Below are 18,328 nucleotides of genomic sequence, written 5' to 3'. Positions count from 1 at the left end.
TTAAGATTCTCAACATAAGTCATTAAATACAAGATAATAATACATCATCATTATATACTTTGGGTGAATACATCTATAAAAGTTTACACCCAAGTAGAAATATTAGATTCTACTTTGTTACAAAGTTATTAAACCTAATTCTAAGGGGACACTTGAAATTCAAGGAAGCCCAAAGCTCTAGCAAGTTTTAGGAACAAGAAGCAAGAGTAAATAGCCAAAAGCCCAACTCCAAAGAATTTATCAAGCCTCATATCCCTTTTGGGCAAGATTACTAAGGCCCAAAGTAAGCCCAATAACAAAAACCCAATAGTTTCATAAATAGTTGAATCACTTGGAATAATATAACTTGAAGGAAATGATTTCCATGTTGTGAAAATTAGTGATAGGCCCAAGCCCACTAAGGTATTGAAAATAGGCCCAGCATAGCATCCACATAAGGCAACTTGGGCTCCACTAGGCCCATTAGATTTAGCCAATGTTACATTAGCCACCAAATCTCCCAATGAATTACCCCAAGCAAGAATTGTTAGGCCCAAAATTGATGGGCTTATACCAAAGATTAGGCCCATTGAAACCAACAAAGAGATTAGCTCTTCAGCCAAGATATAAGTCCAAGTAATGCTCATTAGAAAACCAAGTCCAAGCCACAAAAAGTTGAATTTTTTTGGAGGGTGAAGCCCATCACTAGTGAAAAACACAAGAAGCCCACAACCAATTCCAAGAAGTCCACCAATTCCATAGGCCCAAATACTTGATTTAGGCCCAAGAAAATCCCAAATCAAAACCAATAACAAAGGAGCTAAAGTGATTGACACAATTCCAAATAACTTGGACCATTTCTCCTCTGAAACATTTGGAATTGTCAACTTTCTTGGCAAGTCAAGTGGCATTTCAAGAACATACCCAACTTTTCTCAATACACAAAATTTTTTCCTTTGTTTTTCACATTGAATCTCACCCTTATTCATCAACAAAGGTACCCTTAATTCACATGATAATTCTTGATGTTTTTTCATGTCACAAACTATTGGTAAATCTAACGAATCATCGATTAGGGTTTCTGCAGAATCCAAGCACTTCTCTTCTCGGACATAAATTTCGGAGATAAAAATGTAACAAACATAGACAAGATATAGAAAAAAGAATGTCAAAGCACCCCACAAGTGAATCTTGCCAAGGAAAATTATCACAAGAAGGCAAATAACACAAAGAATCAAGAAACCAACATTTCCAATAAAACTTGACTTCTTGATTTTCCTACCATATTGGCTAATTGAAATACTTGTAATTCCAGCCACTACACTTGAAACAAAGAAAGCACCACCAATTATACTATTAAGTCCAATATCATTTGTACCATCATTCATAAAAGAAACAATACTTGAAAAAAAATCAGGTGCACCATTTCCAAGTGAAAGAAGAGTAACTCCAGCTATTGTAGGGGAAAGTTTCAAACTTTTTGATAGTCCCTCAAGTGAAGAACAAAAATAATTACTAGCTGTATCACCTAATAAATAGAAAAGAACCATAAGCCAAAGAGCTAGCAACAAATGACCAAGAATTGGGCTAAAAGTGCAGTAAAAAAGTTGCAGATAAAATATATAACCATTAGGTTTACACCCATCATGTGATTTAATATAAGTGCATTTTTCTTCTCTACTAATGAACTTTTCAATACCTTTACAACCAATATCTTTTCCTTGCAAGAAATAGCCATTTTTGTTTGGTTTTTTGAAGGTGGAACTTAAAGAAAAGTTGGAATTTGAGGAGTAAAGATAATGGAATGTAAGGCAAGAAATAATAAGGACGAAGCTAATATTGAAGAATAAAGTTAGAAACTTAGTTCTATACTTAGAGAGAGATTGAAAACTGGCCATTTTAGTAAGAACTAAAGCTGTGGAATTTGGAGTATGAAAACAGTTTGGCTTTGTATAATATGGACTTTTTGTAACTTGGATTGGTGGGGACAGATATAAAGATTCCTTGTATTGCTGATGTTCAAAGAAAATCTCCTAGGAAAATGAGAACAGGCTGTTAAAAAAAAAAGAACAAAAAATTCCAAATTCACAGAGAAGGACACGTGCAGAAGGCAAATTCAACTTGTTTGCTTATCAAATATGCAAAGAGATTATCTTCCAAATGGCTGGCGGAGTGAACGGCTATGTTATTCGGACTCTTTGAAAATGTTATTAGGCGTGTGTCAGATTTTTTAAATGTTGTATTTTTCTGGAGGATCGAATATAAGAGCAACATTGTTTTGAAAAATTCGCGTAACATGTAAAAGGTCTATTTTTAACTTACTAAACCGACTAGGGTTCGAATCCTAGGAATGTGCAAGAGATAAGGTTGAGAGAAAGGTTTGTTTTTTTTAAAAGGATAGTTCGGCGCACAAAACATCTCGCATTCATGAAAAGTTTGAGAAAGAATCACATCCCTAAGGGCAATAAATGTAGATAATCTACCCTAATGCAACTATTATTGATTGCTTCGACGGCTCGATTCCGTGATTTATAGGCCAGACGAAGATAACTTTATCGTTGCTCTAAGGTTTTCCTCCCTCTGCTTTTTTCCTCTTTTTATCAAAACTTACTAAACCAATTAAACTGGATTCGCGTCGAGTAAATTTGTTAACAACATTAAATTGCTTTTACAAAGACCTTATTTATTCTCAAATTCAAATTTTAGGGTTTTGGTTAAACTTAAGAATAGAGGAATTTCAACTATTTTTTTAAATCGTCGGTGATGAATTGAAATATTCAATTTAAAAATTAAAAAAAAAAAAGAATAATTTGCATGATAGCAACTTGACTATAGACCAAAAGAGTCCAACACGAAAATCCTCTAGAAGTTACAATTGTAGGAGAATCCGAGTGCACATGTAGTTAGCCATTACAACCCTCTTATCTCCTCGATGATCTCATCGAATCAAAATAAATATTATTTAAACAAACCATTAAAGTATATATGCAATATTTTATAGAAGTGGTATTGACTCATTATTATAATTTCTTTTAATTACATTAAGGAGGGAAAATATGACAGAAATACTGAGTTACTAATTTTTTTTCTTCCTTTTTTTTTCAATTTTTTTTTTAAAAAAATATGTTTATCCATAAAATTTTACAAGTTTTTGGAAAGTTTTCGAAAATGAATACAAAACTGTAATATTTTTCAAGTGAAATACATATCCAAAATTAATTTCAAATTTTCAATACCATTTTTTAACTTAACTCCAAATATAACTTTTTTTCAAAAATTATAATTTTTATGTCCAACGCCTACTTTATATTTCAAGGACTATTGACATATTGTGTATACACATTATTTTTTGAAAAAAGAAAAGAAATACTATTTGCATTTATTTATTTTGCAGAATATTATCGAATGACACAATGGGGATCTTATCGAACCAATAATTTACTACTATATGACACATGGCTGGGATATGCATATTACCCTTTTTCAAATTCAAGAAATATTCTCCCCTTTTTTTTTGGCACCGTTTTGTTTCCATTTACATTAGACTCTATCTTTAAGAGCCTAGGAAAGTGAAAGTAGTGCAACAATAACAATTACAACAACAATAATAATTTATTAAAATTTTACAAGTGCAGTGTAGGAGGGATAAAAAATTTATTTTCGATAGATGCTCGGCTCAAGAAGACAAAAAAAATAATAAATCAATAACATCAACCAGGGCTGGAGCCACAATATTAGTTGCGGGTTCGGCCTACTCAGTAACTTTTATTCAAACCCTGTATTTATATTAAAAAATCCAATAAATATGCATAAATTATTAATTTAGAACCCAGTAATTTAAAAAAATTATAATCCTGAACCCATAAAGTTCAAATCTTAGCTTCATCTCTAACATCAACAAAAGCCAAATAAATATACCAGTAACATAAAAACCAAAAAATAGATAGAAGTGATAGTAGTGCATGCAAGTAAAATACAAAACAAAATGCTGAGATTTAGGTATAGGAATGGGACAATGGCTGCTGGTATTATCAACTAAAACACAAATTTTTCATAATTAGAAAGAAGGATACGTGCTGCTTATCTTCCAAATGTGGGGGGGGGGGGGGAGCGAAAACTAAAGACCTCTCTATAACAACGTCAAGTCATCCTATATAATAGTCACTCATTATAAAAGCCAAGTTTTTCGCAGAATCATTTTTTATATTAGTATTTAGTATGTTATATATGTGGTGTTCTATTTATTTTTTTTTAAATTTTTTCATGAAGTGGCAGATATTTTGAGCTCGACTGATTCAAATTAGTCTCATTTTGAGGGTAAAACACTCATTCTTAAAGACGATTTCATTCCTAGGGTTTGAACTCAAGACTTTGGTTAAAAATAAAGGAGTATTTATCATTTCATTACAATCAACTTGTTATCGTACTTATAGTTCGTCTTAATTACTGAGTTAATTTGTAACTATATAATTATATATTTTAACAAATTTCGTATACGAATACAAGATTTAGACAAAAGTTATTTATTCAAACCGATACCGAATACTCTAGCTCCGTCCCGAAAAACACTAAGTCATAATCTTATACCCCACACCTACAAGTTGGGCAGCTCAAACTTCCGTTTTAAATGGCTTTTTCCAAGTTGTATATAATAAGAACAAGAACCATTACTATATGGCTTTGGCCAAGATGAAACTTCTCCCTGTTGAGCCCTAGAAGATAGGAACCAAACTAAATAAAAGACAGATAATTAATGTTTTATTATTCTTTTCCTTTGGTTCTATCTCTCTCGCTTTCAGAGGCAGATTTACCGCTTTAATATCGGATTCATCTAAATTCAATACTATATTATAGACGTGGAGTATAATTTATTAAATAAAAATGTGCTATAATTACAAACAAACGTCAGTTATAGTGATCCTATTACTATGAAAAAATATGCCAGACGTGTGCTCAATTAAGCTCATCACCAATGAGATCAGGGGTACTTTCAGTAAGAAATATATCGGAGAGTTAGTGCTGGACTAGCAGAAAATTAAAATTTATCTAAATTCTTGAACATTTTAGTTTTTTTATAATTACATCGACAATAATCCGTCAAAAGGGGGATTATTCAGAGCGGGTTCAATGAATAGCGGTTGGATGGTTTGGACAACCTATCTTTAATTTATAATTTTAAAAATGTGATGAATTAATGCTAAAATCTTAAGTATTTACCCCATTAAATTTAAATTCTGAATTTGCTTATGCTCTTTTCGAGTTTAAGCTTGTGCACCATAATGTATAGATATTTAATTTTGATATAGAACACAAACAAGGGAATAGACACACTCTCTCGTACTTAATTATATTAATTTTCTATAAAGCTCATAAAGACACAATTCTATAGATAGATAAATTGAAGTTACTCTTTTAGGCAAGTTAAAGGGAGTTCAACAACATATAACTCTTCAACTAGCTTAGTAAGATAATTTGAAAAATATATTAATAATAATTTGTTATAGTGGTTTAATGGACTGAAAATATAAAAATTCTTTATACTATCAATATATATAATTAACATTAAGTTCCTTTTCAAATGTCCTCCAAATCAACCCTTTCTACATTCATTAAAGTTTTGAGCTTTATATAACCACGCCTAGGTATTCAAATATTTATTCAATGTTCTCAACTAATCAAGGTTTAATATCTTTTTGTTAATAATTTTATTGATATAATCCATTCAATTAAGGGGATTATTTTGCAATTTTTCTTGGAAACTTAGTAGTTTAACCATTTGGCCAAAAAAAGAGGTTAAATTTCTATCCTCTGCCTCCATCCCCCAATTTTCTTGTCTATTTTCTTTATCTTCTGATCGGATCGCCTGGCTTTTTCCAAGCCCTATGCATTCGTGCTCATCCCTCCCTTCACGGTCGCAGTCCTCTTAGCCGTAGGGTTTTCTTGCTCGCCCCTATTCCTCTGTCAGCATTGGTTCATTTTCGGTCTGGCTACTAGAATTTGATTCAATTAAGCGGATGAAGATTTAAAAGAAAAGCCTCTTATCCATAGTCAAGACATCCATCCAATACAGAAAAAACGTCATATAAAATAACTCTATCCTTTGAAACCACCTATTTCTTTTCTTCCATTTCCAACCTGCTGATATTTCTATAGATAGGGCAATCTAATTTATCCACATGGGTGGTTTCAATAATTTCACTACTCTATAAGAGGTTTGTGCAGTGGCGGACCCAGGATTTTATGCAAGTGGGTTCAATCTTAGAAATATATAACTTTAGTCGTAAAATAATAGTTGTCAAGTGGGTTCAAAGAAATAGTTATACAAAATTTACACAGCTTTAATCCTAATTTATACATATACACAGTATTATTTTTTTATGAAGCGGGTTCAGTTGAACCCGCTAGCCACCACTTGGGTCCGCCACTGGGTTTGTGTACTCAAATAAACTTCAAGGGCAAAAGTTTATAGTGTCATATTTTGCTTATAGTTTTCCGTGCTATAATGAATGACTAGGTCCTTAACAAAAATAATAATGCATATAACTCCAAACCTTCAAAGAATATGCATGAAATTGAAACTGAACTTTCATTATTAAAAAACAAAAATTATTAGTTGTAAGAGTTTTGCAAAAGTGGGGCTAGCTAACACTGAGTGTTACGGTGGAGTGGTAAATAGTTCTTCATCTTTAATTAGGAAGTCTCGAGTTCGAATCCGAAAATAGAGTCGTCCAGATCCAGACCTATATATAATATTAAGGGATCACCGAACCTCGTAAATTCCGGCAAAAATCTTATATATGTATGTGTATATGCGCTGAATATGAGTATATAAATAATTTGGCACCCCTGAATACTAAAAGTCTCTAGGGGCACCAGTTAGCAGAATAGTGGTGTTCCCGGTAGCATTAAAATCCCGAGTCCGCGTTTGGAATCGCCATTGATAGAAAATGCTTTACTCTCAAACTGGAACTTTTCGGGACGAATTCAAATTGATTGGGTCCAAAAATAAATATCGGACACCGACTAAAAAATTCAAGAAAATAAAAGTAGGGGATTGGAGTGGAAAAGGAAGAATATACTATATTACTATCTATCAATATCATAACAAGAAGCATGTCCGAAAAGATTTGCATGTGTGATAAAGAAAGGCCAACCACACAACTCTTTGGAAATTTTGAGGTTTAGTTTCAATTATTTATACTCTGAGTTCATATGACAATTCATTGATTATTCAGTCACCCAAACACGTTCTAATAGAATAGAAATTAACACTCAACTTTGTCCCATTTTATACTATAGATGAGTTTTATTGAATACGAAGTTTAACTAAAATAAGAAAAAATTAAAATTTATAGTCATTGCTAAAAAAAAAAAAAAGGAATTAACGATAAAATATTCTGTCGTTAAACAGAAAAATTTGTTACCAATCCTCCGATAAATTATAAAAAAATACTCTGTTAGCTACGAGTGATTTAACAACAAGTTATCGATGAAGTACGTAGCTAATATCAAAATTGTTTTTTGGTAGTGAGTGTTAAACATATCATAATCTTTAATCTTCATGCCATTAAATCTAAAACAAAATATTAAAGTTAAAGTAAGAAAATATTTTTTTCTTCATTCTCTACTATAATATTTTTTTTTCTTATGCTAATAATGTATTACTCCCTCTATTCCTACAATAGATTAAAACGGAAAGATAACTAATATAAAATGGAATAGAGGGAGTAATACATTATTAGCATAAGAAAATAAAGTTTAATACGAAATGACTCATAATTAGGATATCCCTTTCAAATTAAATGACAGATGCTAAGAATAAGTATCGATTTTCATTGTCACCTAATTTGATTTTTTCTCCTTTTTCCTTTTATACCCAATCTATATTTTCAATTATTGTTTGATTGTCCGATCATGTCACGTCAGCTTAGTGTTGACAGTTAATATACATACATACATATATATATATATACATACATTTTTGACAAGTAGATGGCCGTTTAGATTAGTATTTGTAAAAATAATGAAATAATTCTTGGAAAGGGTAGAAAAATATAGTAAACACTTTTATTTAATAATGAAATAAAAGTTCGCTCTCCTTTTAATATATTTAAGATGTTTGTATTCTTGATTCATTTATCAAGTTTGAGACTTTTAGTTCCCTGTTAAGAAATTTGAGATTAATCATTGTTTGCTAAAATCTATTATTGTTTTTGTAAGCACGTGATTTTTGACCCTCCCCGAGAATTTTCACATTTTTAGCGTGAATATGTGAAACTGGGTCTAGAATAGCTATTTTAACTATTTTTACTTTATTTCGTTGCAAAAAGAAAAATTTCAAAAAAATATATATATAGATTTTAGTTTATGTATCTCTCATAAACTTGAAAAATACAAAAATTGCACTTTATTTTTGTACTTTATATAATTTCGAAAATTACAAAAAATATAGTTCTATTAAGGTTTTATAGTCATTTTTAACTTTGAAAAATACAAAAATATTACCTCATATTTTATCTTAATATTTAAAAACGAAAATTACAAAAAAATAGTTTTATTAATATTTTTGTAGCTATTTTAAACCTTGAAAAATATTTAAAAGATATAGTTTTGTTTAAATACTAGTCTTATTTTTGGTAGTTATTTTGCTTACATAGGACTAGTTAAGCAACGTGTTCCTATTTCTCGGGTCCGGGCAAAAGAATAATATTCGGGTTTAAACTACCCGATTTTAGGCCTAATTTTCGGACCTAGCCCATAATAAACCGTGTCCAGGACACGTGGGGAACCCCACCACGCGTGGGGGACATATGCCTCGAACCCCACCACGCGTGGGGCTCATTTTCATGGGCATTGTATTACAAAAACACGGACAAACACATGGGAGAGGGGACTTTTTGAAAAATGGGAATTTGAAAAATGGGAAATACTACTGTTCTTCTTCCTTCTTAACAAAAAAGAAGAAGCAGAAACCTAAAAGGAGGCCTTCGACCACCGGACCTCCCTCCCCACGCTCACACTCCCCGTCACGACCCCTCCGTTAAACCACCCAAACGACCCTCCAGCAGCGCCAAACAAGACCCTACCACTGTTCCTCTTTCTTCTTCAAAAGAAGAAGAAAGAGCAAACCCTACGGATCGGAATCCCGACTTCCCCCAGCGTCCAAAAACCCAAAGACCACCCCGTCACCTTCCCCAGCTCCCTCTCCGCCATAACCACCAGCCCTCTCACATCCAAAAACCAGCTCAACACCACCACCAAACGTCACTGCCCAAACAGCTCGACCACCGTCTGAACCAAACAACCCCACTCACCCAACGCCGGAACCACCATCGAACAACCCTTCCATCAGCTCGTTCACTAGTCCGGCAGCTTGCTCGACGCAGCTGCTTCCGCCTCCTGCTTTGCCCCCTTCCAGCCTCATCGACCACTACCCGGACGACCTTCCATAGCTCCTCCTTCTTCGCGTCCAAACGACCCCTTTCCGTTGCATTTCTCGAGCCCACCTGCTGCGTCGAAAAATCCAGCAGCAGCTAACCTCTCGAAAAATCCAGCAGCAGCAACAGTTTTTGGCCAAGCTTTCTATTTCATCGAGGTCGTCTTTGGTTCGTCGAGGTCCGGTACGTCGAGGTTGTTGTCCGAGGTTGTTTGTTGAGTTTGGCTGTAGAGTTTTTGGTCCATGGCTCTATGCGTTTCTGTTTATTCAGGTTAGTAAGCCTCGATGTATTGGGTAAAGAAATTTTACGTTCAATGTTCGAAGTTGCAATGTATCGATTGATATGATAATTTTCTGCTTATGTTTCACCGTATGCATTTTAGTTCATTTTTGTGTTATGTTATTATCGTTTACTTGATGTCGTTTAATTAAGTTGGACTAGTCGTTCTATGACACAAGTTTGACGTTAATCTGTTCGTCCTTTCCTTTGGTTAGGTCATTCGAAAAAAAATAGTATTAGTGCATGCTGTTACTACTACCGAAACACTCATTCACTAAACTCCCTTTATTAAACTTCTAACAAGTCATGGGATTTTAGTTGTAAAGAGGCCGTAAGTTTTAGTATTGTTAAAGACATAAAAATGGCATCCTTTTAAAAAATAAAAAATAAAAAAATAAATAATAATAATAATAATAAAGAATAAAATGAGACGAGCCTCGCCGAATAAAAGGGACAAATGGCGGGGCCCTCACAAAATATATTTATTAAATACTTAGATTCCGGGATGGGCCGTTTAACAAATTTCACGGCCCTCCCCAAAATTACAATACGCTAGTCGCGTTAGGCACGCCATTAATAATTCAATTTTCTTAAACTCGGGTGCGCATTTCATGCGACCCAAATCCAAATCTCAAAACATCAAATAAAATGCGTTCCGGATTGTGGGTGCATTTCATGTGACGCAGTCCAAAGACGTGTTTTAAGCGATGTTCACATTCTTGTAAAAACAATAATAATAAAGCGGTTAAAAGTTAAAATTTGCACATAAGTTCATACTTGTATAAAATCAGATAATCAAGCCGAATATAACAATTGAGCGACCGTGCTAGAACCACGGAACTCGGGAATGCCTAACACCTTCTCCCGGGTTAACAGAATTCCTTATCCGGATTTCTGGTACGCAGACTATAATATAGAGTCATTATTTTCCTCGATTCGGGATTAAAATTGGTGACTTGGGACACCCTAAATCTCCCAAGTGGCGACTCTGAAATAAATAAATAAATCCCGTTTCGATTGTCCTTTAATTGGAAAAAACTCCCCCTGCGCCCCTCGGGCGCGCAAAAAGGAGGTGTGACAGCTCTGGCGACTCTGCTGGGGAATAAACCCAGAACCACTGGTTCAGGGTTCAAGAATTCGAGCTTAGAATAATTGTTATATTTGGCTTTATTATCTGATCTTTATTACATGTTTTTGCATAACGTGCTAAATGTTGTCTTTTACCGCTTTGATATTATCTGAACTGTATATAAACTGTGCCGAAACCCTTCTCTTCTTACCTCCGGGGAGAAGCTCGCTGGTCGAGACTCCCTATTCTGTTAGTGTCAATACCTGAAATAAGAAAGAGGTCGGACAAGTTACAAAGCCGGACGATCTCGCGGGTCCCCGGTACGTAGCCCCCTCCTCAGCTCGAGTTGTCCGCTCGGGTACACTGTCTAGAACACCGACCCAGGTTTTTGAACCTAGTATAACAAAGCCACATGCCGGATCCCTAGTAGGAACGTTTATTTGCATCATGTGCATTTGACTTAGGGGACTCAACATAGGGGTTGGGTCCGTCTAGGACAAGCAACCTGAAAATAATAGACAATCTTTCGGCATCCTATGTGCTACATGTTGTATTTAGTCAAGGGCGTATGGGTCATTTGGTCATTTCCAGCATGATGTTATTTTAATCAAAGCATGGGGAACATTTGTGGAATCCAAGAAGCCTTGGAATTCCCTATGTCCCCCACGCTTGCTTTTTGGGAAAGCACATGGGGAACATTTGTGGAATCCAAGAAGTCTTGGAATTCCCATATGTCCCCCACGCTTCATATGTTGGAAAAAGCGCATGGGGAGCATTTGCGGAATCCAAGAAGTCTTGGAAATCGTCATGTCTCCCATGCCACATTTTTGAAAGAAATAATAAATATAAAAAAATAAAAATACAAATAAAAACAAAGCATGAAAATTCAAAAAGATTTTGTATGTTGTCATCATTTTCCACATATAAGAAAATTGTGAAAAAAGGAGAAAATAACAGCATAGAAGTCCGAGTAGAGTCGAAACTCTGCCGAAATTTTGAAAATGAAAAATGTTTTGTTAGTTTGTTATATTAAAAGCAAAGGAGAAATAAAAAAAATCATCATTGTTCTGTCTTGTTTTTTAAAAAAAATATAGAAAAGAAAATATTTGTTTTGCCATAAAAATGAAAAAAAAGGGTTTTGTTTTAAAATGGGTTTTTATTTGTTTATCTGTTTATGAAAATGTCAAAATAAAAATAAAAATAATAAAATAAAAAGAGTCCGGCGTTGAACGTGATTTTATTATTTGTTCCAAAAATAAGTATATATATAATCCAAAAAAAAAAATTTCAAAAAGATAAAATAGATAAATAAAAATCCGAAAATATTTTGATTCTTCTTTAGAAATTCAAAATTCAAAAAAAAAAACATTTTAGAAGCATTTCTTATATTAAAGGTAAAATTCCGAAAATATTTTCTTCTTTTCTTTAGAATAAAAAAAAACGAAAATTCAAAAAAAATATTAGTCTTTCTTTTAAAAAGAAAATCAATCAAAAAAATAATATTTCCTCGCTTCTTTTAAAGTAGTTCTTTTAAACGAAAATTCAAAAAAAGGTTAGTTCATCTGCTTATTATTATTTGCCTACTTATTCTTATTTGACCGAACTACGCGGGTTTGATTCTCACCGGATGTGAGATACGTAGGCAACCCTCATCGGGTCCAACCCCACCTTCTCAAAAAAAGAAGGAATGTTTTATGTTTTTCGTTAATTTGTTTGTTTGTTATGAGTGAAAAATAATAGTCTATTTGATTGTTGTGAGAAAAAAGAATAATAATAAAAATAGAAAATGGAAAAGGGTCTTCTCAAAAATAGTTTATTTGCCCGAACTACGCGGGTTTGATTCTCACCGGGTGTGAGATACGTAGGCAACCCTCATCGGGTCCAACCCCTTTTTTGCTAAAAAACCAAAAACAAACAATAAATAATAAAAAAAAACATGTCAAGTTTTTATTCATAAATAAGTCGGGTGATGTCCAACTTCCCCTTTTACAAAAAAAAATAGCAAAAATATATGTCAAATTTCATAAAGAAGTCGGGTGACGCTGTTTTATCAAGACATAGCTGAATGTTCCCGAAAGGGACGCCGGAAGGCTGACTTTGCATAAACAACCACTTTTGGGTCATTTTTAAGACTTGGTCCAGTTGACCCCCACAGCCCAAAAATCTTCGTCCCCGAGACGTTGAAATGCCGTGTTTGCAATATTGACTTGTCTAATTTGAAAAACGATGAAAAGAGTTATAAATAAGTCAGGTGATGCTGTTTTGTCATAAATAGCCGAATGTTCCCGAAAGGGACGCCGGAAGGCTGACTTGGCATAAACAGCCACCTTTGGGTCATTTTGAGATATGGACCCACACAGCCTTAAGAAAGCTTCGTCCCCGAGACGCTGAAGGGCCGCGTTTTGCAACACCAAGTTTTTATCATAATTTGAAAAAAAAACAAAGAGTCAACGGTCGGGTGAATACCGTTTGAATTTTGTCATAATAAGCCGAGCCAGCTTCGGCCGCGTCTTAAACCGTTCTTGCCGAAATAGCCTTAGAGTATCTTTCAGTTGTCGAAAGGTTATTTTCGTAAAAGAATGGACAAGTTTGTAAAGTGTCAAAATAATCCTCCCCGGCCTCAAAATTCATGTGAAATTCGGAAGGGGCCACATTTGCAAAAATAACCATTTGGTTGCATTTGTCGAACAGAGAAAGGGAGTTAGCCTTTTGTTTTTGAGTTTATAAATCTCTTGATTAAAGTATATGGGTTATTTGATTTTCAAGTTTGTAGGTCATCTTTAAACCTTTGAAACCCAGTTTGTTTTAATATGAAAGTGAAAAGAAAAAATGTTCATTATTGTTTATCTTTTATTGGCACGAACTACGCAAGGTCTGATTCATGCGGGGTCATGATACGTAGGCAATCTCCATAAGATTCGACCACAACAAAAAAAAAGAAAAATGAAAAAGAGCAAAATGAAAAAAAAAAGAAAAGAGAAAGAAAAAAAAAACAATGAAAAAAAAAGAAAAGAGAAAGAATAGAAAAAAAAACATCGAAAAAAAGAGAAAAAAAAGAAAAGAAAAAAGATGTTGTCAATAATGAGGACCGACTTTACTGAGTCCATTCTAACCTGTTTGTTTTGCAAATAAGTTAAGGTGGTTGGCTTGTGGTAAGCCGGACAATGACACCCGGAATCCTTTACTTGCACCTCATGATGCACACTCTGCGGGGATCAGGCCTGATGATAGAAGCATTCCAGTCCTATTGGGAACTTGTTGACTAAGGGTAATGATATTGAAGTTGGCAATGGTCTTGACAATACTAATGCAAAGCTCAGTGGCTAAGATGCCAAGTTTGATAAAGTGGGAGGACGCTCCGTTCCTTGGTTAGCAAGAGAGAAGCTTGTAGTGGCTTATTTTGTTGTCATTTCTGTTGTCCGGATTATTAAGGTTGTAATTTGGATTTTGTCCTGTGTCAAACCTTCTTATCTTTCCATTTTTGTCATAGCAGTTTGTTTAAATTTTGTCCAGTTTGTGTTAGGATTTTATTCTGGTTGTTTTGTTTGTTTTATTATTCAAACCATTTCGCCGGTAGTCTAATGCAAAATCCGGTCTTTGATTATTCCCAGTCATCTTTTTGTTTAGTCATTTTATCATTTTTGTTCAATGCCGATTCTAGGGACATGACATGCGCACCCAGTTTGGGCCTAGTCTTAAAAGTTAATCATAAAACCCCGGGAAGGTGATCAAAGCATTTAAAGGAAATAAGAACGGTTTGAGATTATTTGGAGCCCGAGTCATGTGGAACTGGGCAAGTAAAATATGAAGAAAAACCGTTAAAAGCAAGATTCGCCAAATTGGCATGAGGGGCGTTCATGATAATGAGAGTATCGCCCAACGGTGCTTTAGAAAAGACCAATGAAAAAGCAAATGTTGAATATAATTGTCAAGTCCAGCACCATCAGAAGAGACTACAAATTTAAATTGTGTTGTTTGCACTTGGCATGTTTTGAAGACTGGAATGACGAAGGCATTTTGTTCTGCTACCTAAATACTTTATCCTTCGTTACCCCTTTTGAGCCTTATTTATTTTTCTTTCATACCCCTCGTTCGGAATCAGTAACAACGAAAAAAAAGAGAAAGAAAGAAAACAACAACGAAAAAAAAGAGAAAAAAAGAAAAGAAAAGAAAAGAAAATTGATAACAAAGGAAAAAAAAGAAAATTAAATGAAAAAGAGGAATTGGGAACTACGTTTGACCTGATTCCTCAAAGAGGATACGTAGGCGCTTCACGGCTCGGTCATAGTTTTGAAAAATGAAAAAAAAAGATAAATCAATTAAAATATCCCCAAGCAAGAAACTGGGGCAAAGGTTGCGTTTGTTGTAAATAAATCTAATTCCGAAGGCTGTAACTAATAACCCAAAATTAATGTATTTTTTGAGCCTTTTATACCCTTTCTTTCTAGCCTATCCAAAACCCACACTACGGTCCAAAGAAAGACTTTCTGATCAGTCTTCAAAAGATGCCAACTCAGACAAATGAAGAGTCTTACCGGCGCACATAACATTCTGTTCCACAGCAGAAAGGACTCTAATCTCCAATAGAAAGAGTCATACCGGCAACACTCCAAATCCCCAGCTGGAAAGTGATACAAATGAGAGAGTCTTATCGGTGAAAATCTTCACGGACACCATAAGGCGATGAAAGCTGAGAGAAGAACCAAAAATGAGAGAGACCTGATAGTGAAAACCCTTCGGGCACTACAAGTCGAATAAGATTGAGAATCAGATGGGGAATCGCTAATTGAAGATCTTGAAAGATGATTGATGGTAGAGGATAGGCCACATACGCATGTCATGGCCATTAGAGTCGGTATCTGCATTTGATAGGTTTTCATTTATAGTTTCTTTTGTTAAAGAGTCATTTTTTTCCTTTTGTCCTTTTATTCTGTTCCCTTTTATCTTTTTTTTCTTTCATAAAAAAAAGAAAATCCCCAATAGAGTCTGTTTGGTCAGAACAAGTGTGAATTGACTTCAAAATAGGCCATCAGCTTTCCAAAATGAGATCTGACTAGTACATCCAAGTGGTATAGTCAACAGGGAACAAACGCGAGGCTAGTGTCAAAAAGATATCCCTAGCAAAAAGGGAATTGACAGAAGGGTTGACAAGTGTCAAGAGGGATACCATTGCCTTTATCAAAAGTTATAAACCTCAAGGCCAAGACCCATGAACAGAGCAGGGAGAGCAGTGAGCATGATTTGGTAAATTCATACTAGACTAAAAGGTCGGGAAAATGCCAGTTTCCGAGCTATGTCGCAAAAGAAGAGGAATATCCCCAGCAGAAAGGGATTATCCCCAGCACATAATATCATCCCCAACAAGCTGTGGAGCGTAGAGCAAGGAAGGAGAAAGGGAGAACCATCCCAGTGGGAGTATCACAACCAACCACCATGTTTTAAACTAACAAATTTTGTCTGATTTGAAACAGGTAAGAGAAATGGCATTGATACCAGAAATGCATGCACAGGGATATTATCAAACTGGGGCAGAAAATTTTCCTTCCATTTAGAAAATTTTCTGGAAGTCAGGTACCCCCAACATGTAAGTAAATAATTCCCCAACAGTATTATCCCTAGCAGTTGCGAGGAGTCCAACACAAGGTTGGAAAGTCGGTATCCTCAGCGGTTCCTTTCGGGGAAAGGCAAAACGACTCTCAAGGGAGGTAGTCTTCGAAGGAAGAAGCTATGCAAAAAAAAAAGAAGAATAATAATTAAAATAAAAAAAAAGAATAAAAAAAAACAAGACCTAGTCCGATGAACCTTCTCCTAGGATCAAAATCTTAGTCTGACGAATTTTTCTCCTAAGGTAGAGACCTAGTCTGACGAACCTTCTCCTAGGATCACAATCTTAGTCTGATGAACCTTTCTCCTAAGATACCAAAAAAGAAAAGACCTAGTCTGATGAACCTTCTCCTAGGATCAAAATCTTAGTCCGACGAATCTTTCTCCTAAGATAGAGACCTAGTCTGATGAACCTTCTCCTAGGATCACAATCTTAGTCTGATGAATCTTTCTCCTAAGATACCAAAAAAACAAAAAATGACCTAGTCTGACGAACCTTCTCCTAGGATCAAAATCTTAGTCTGACGAATTTTTCTCCTAAGATAGAGACCTAGTCTGACGAACCTTCTCCTAGGATCAAAATCTTAGTCTGATGAATCTTTCTCCTAAGATACCAAAAAGAAAAGACCTAGTCTGTCGAACCTTCTCCTAGGATCAAAATCTTAGTCCGATGAATTTTTCTCCTAAGATAGAGACCTAGTCTGATGAACCTTCTCCTAGGATCCAAATCTTAGTCTGACGAATCTTTCTCCTAGGATACCAAAAAAACAAGACCTAGTCTGACGAACCTTCTCCTAGGATCAAAATCTTAGTCCGACGAATTTTTCTCCTAAGATAGAGACCTAGTCTGATGAACCTTCTCCTAGGATCAAAATCTTAGTCTGATGAATCTTTCTCCTAAGATGCGAGCAAGTCCCCTTGTAAAAATTCTCCAGCAAGCTTGCCCCAACAAATCCCCAGCAAGTCCGTTCTGTACAAATCCCCACAGAGTCTCCCCTTGTGCAATCCCCCACAGAGTCTCCCCAATATTAAAAAAAAATGGAATCTCCCCAGCACATCCCCAGCGAGTCCCTTTGTAAAAATTCCCCAAAGATCTTACCCCAACAAATCCTAGAAAACCGCTTTGAAACAAATCCCCAGCATGCCCCGTTGTACAAAAATCCACACAAAGAATCCACTTTGTGAATATTCCCCCCACAGAGCTTCCTTTTGTACAAATCCCCACAGAGTATCCCCAATAAAATCCCCGTTGAGAATCTCCAAGCAAGAAGGGACCCAAAAAAAAAAAATTAAAAAAAGAAAAGAGAGCCCTGCGAGGCAAATCATCACAAAATCTGGAAATACAAAGCCTGAGCAGTCAAAAGAGTTTCGCCATTTGAATCCAATCAACGACAGGACTTCGCGACAGAAATAAGGACGCAACAAAGCAACATGAACGATCAAGGTCACCAAACCGACCGTCATTTCTGAACTAACAATTGTTCTTTGTCTGAAAAGTTGAAACATGTATAATCCAAGACAACCGTGCAAGAAGCAGGTGTCACCCAAAGAAGAAGGTACATGGGTACAAGAAATACTTTGGCAATGATGAATTCACTCGAAAGGTAAGTTTCCACGAAACTCCCTTTTATCTTCTACTAAAACAAGAAAATTCAAAAAAAAAAAGAGATCGTTTAGTATTCTCGAACTTTGTCCCCAGCCAGTCAGCATTAGGGTTTTAAACCCTAAACTGAATTTTTCCTTTAGTCAGCATTAGGGTTTTAAACCCTAAACTGAACTTTTTCCTTTCAGCCAGCATTAGGGTTTTAAACTCTAAAGTGAGCTTTTCCATGCTATCAGCGTTAGGGTTTTAAACCCTAAACTGAATTTTCCTTTTAGTCAGCATTAGGGTTTAAACCCTAAACTGAACTTTTTCCTTTTAGCCAGCATTAGGGTTTTAAACTCTAAACTGAGCTTTTCC

The 18,328-nt window shown here is 35.1% G+C and overlaps 1 protein-coding gene across 1 annotated transcript; it reads right to left on the bottom strand.

Annotated features, from left to right (window-relative positions):
* On the bottom strand, positions 1–1,953 carry LOC104211343 (cation/calcium exchanger 1-like). Its single transcript, XM_009760385.2, has one exon. The coding sequence runs from the start codon at positions 1,875–1,877 to the stop codon at positions 141–143; it is 1,737 nt and encodes a 578-aa protein (XP_009758687.1). The 5' UTR covers positions 1,878–1,953; the 3' UTR covers positions 1–140.
* Between the last annotated feature and the right edge of the window lie 16,375 nt (positions 1,954–18,328).

The sequence above is a fragment of the Nicotiana sylvestris genome, chromosome 11 (genome assembly GCF_000393655.2).
Source record: "Nicotiana sylvestris chromosome 11, ASM39365v2, whole genome shotgun sequence".
NCBI lineage: Eukaryota > Viridiplantae > Streptophyta > Magnoliopsida > Solanales > Solanaceae > Nicotiana > Nicotiana sylvestris.
The sequence above is the reverse complement of the archived record's forward strand: the minus strand, read 5'-3'. Positions and strand labels throughout refer to the sequence as shown.

What these genes read in the sequence shown, in the direction of transcription:
- LOC104211343 (XM_009760385.2), bottom strand. Translation starts at nt 1,877, where the DNA reads ATGGCCAGTTTTCAATCTCTCTCTAAGTATAGAACTAAGTTTCTAACT.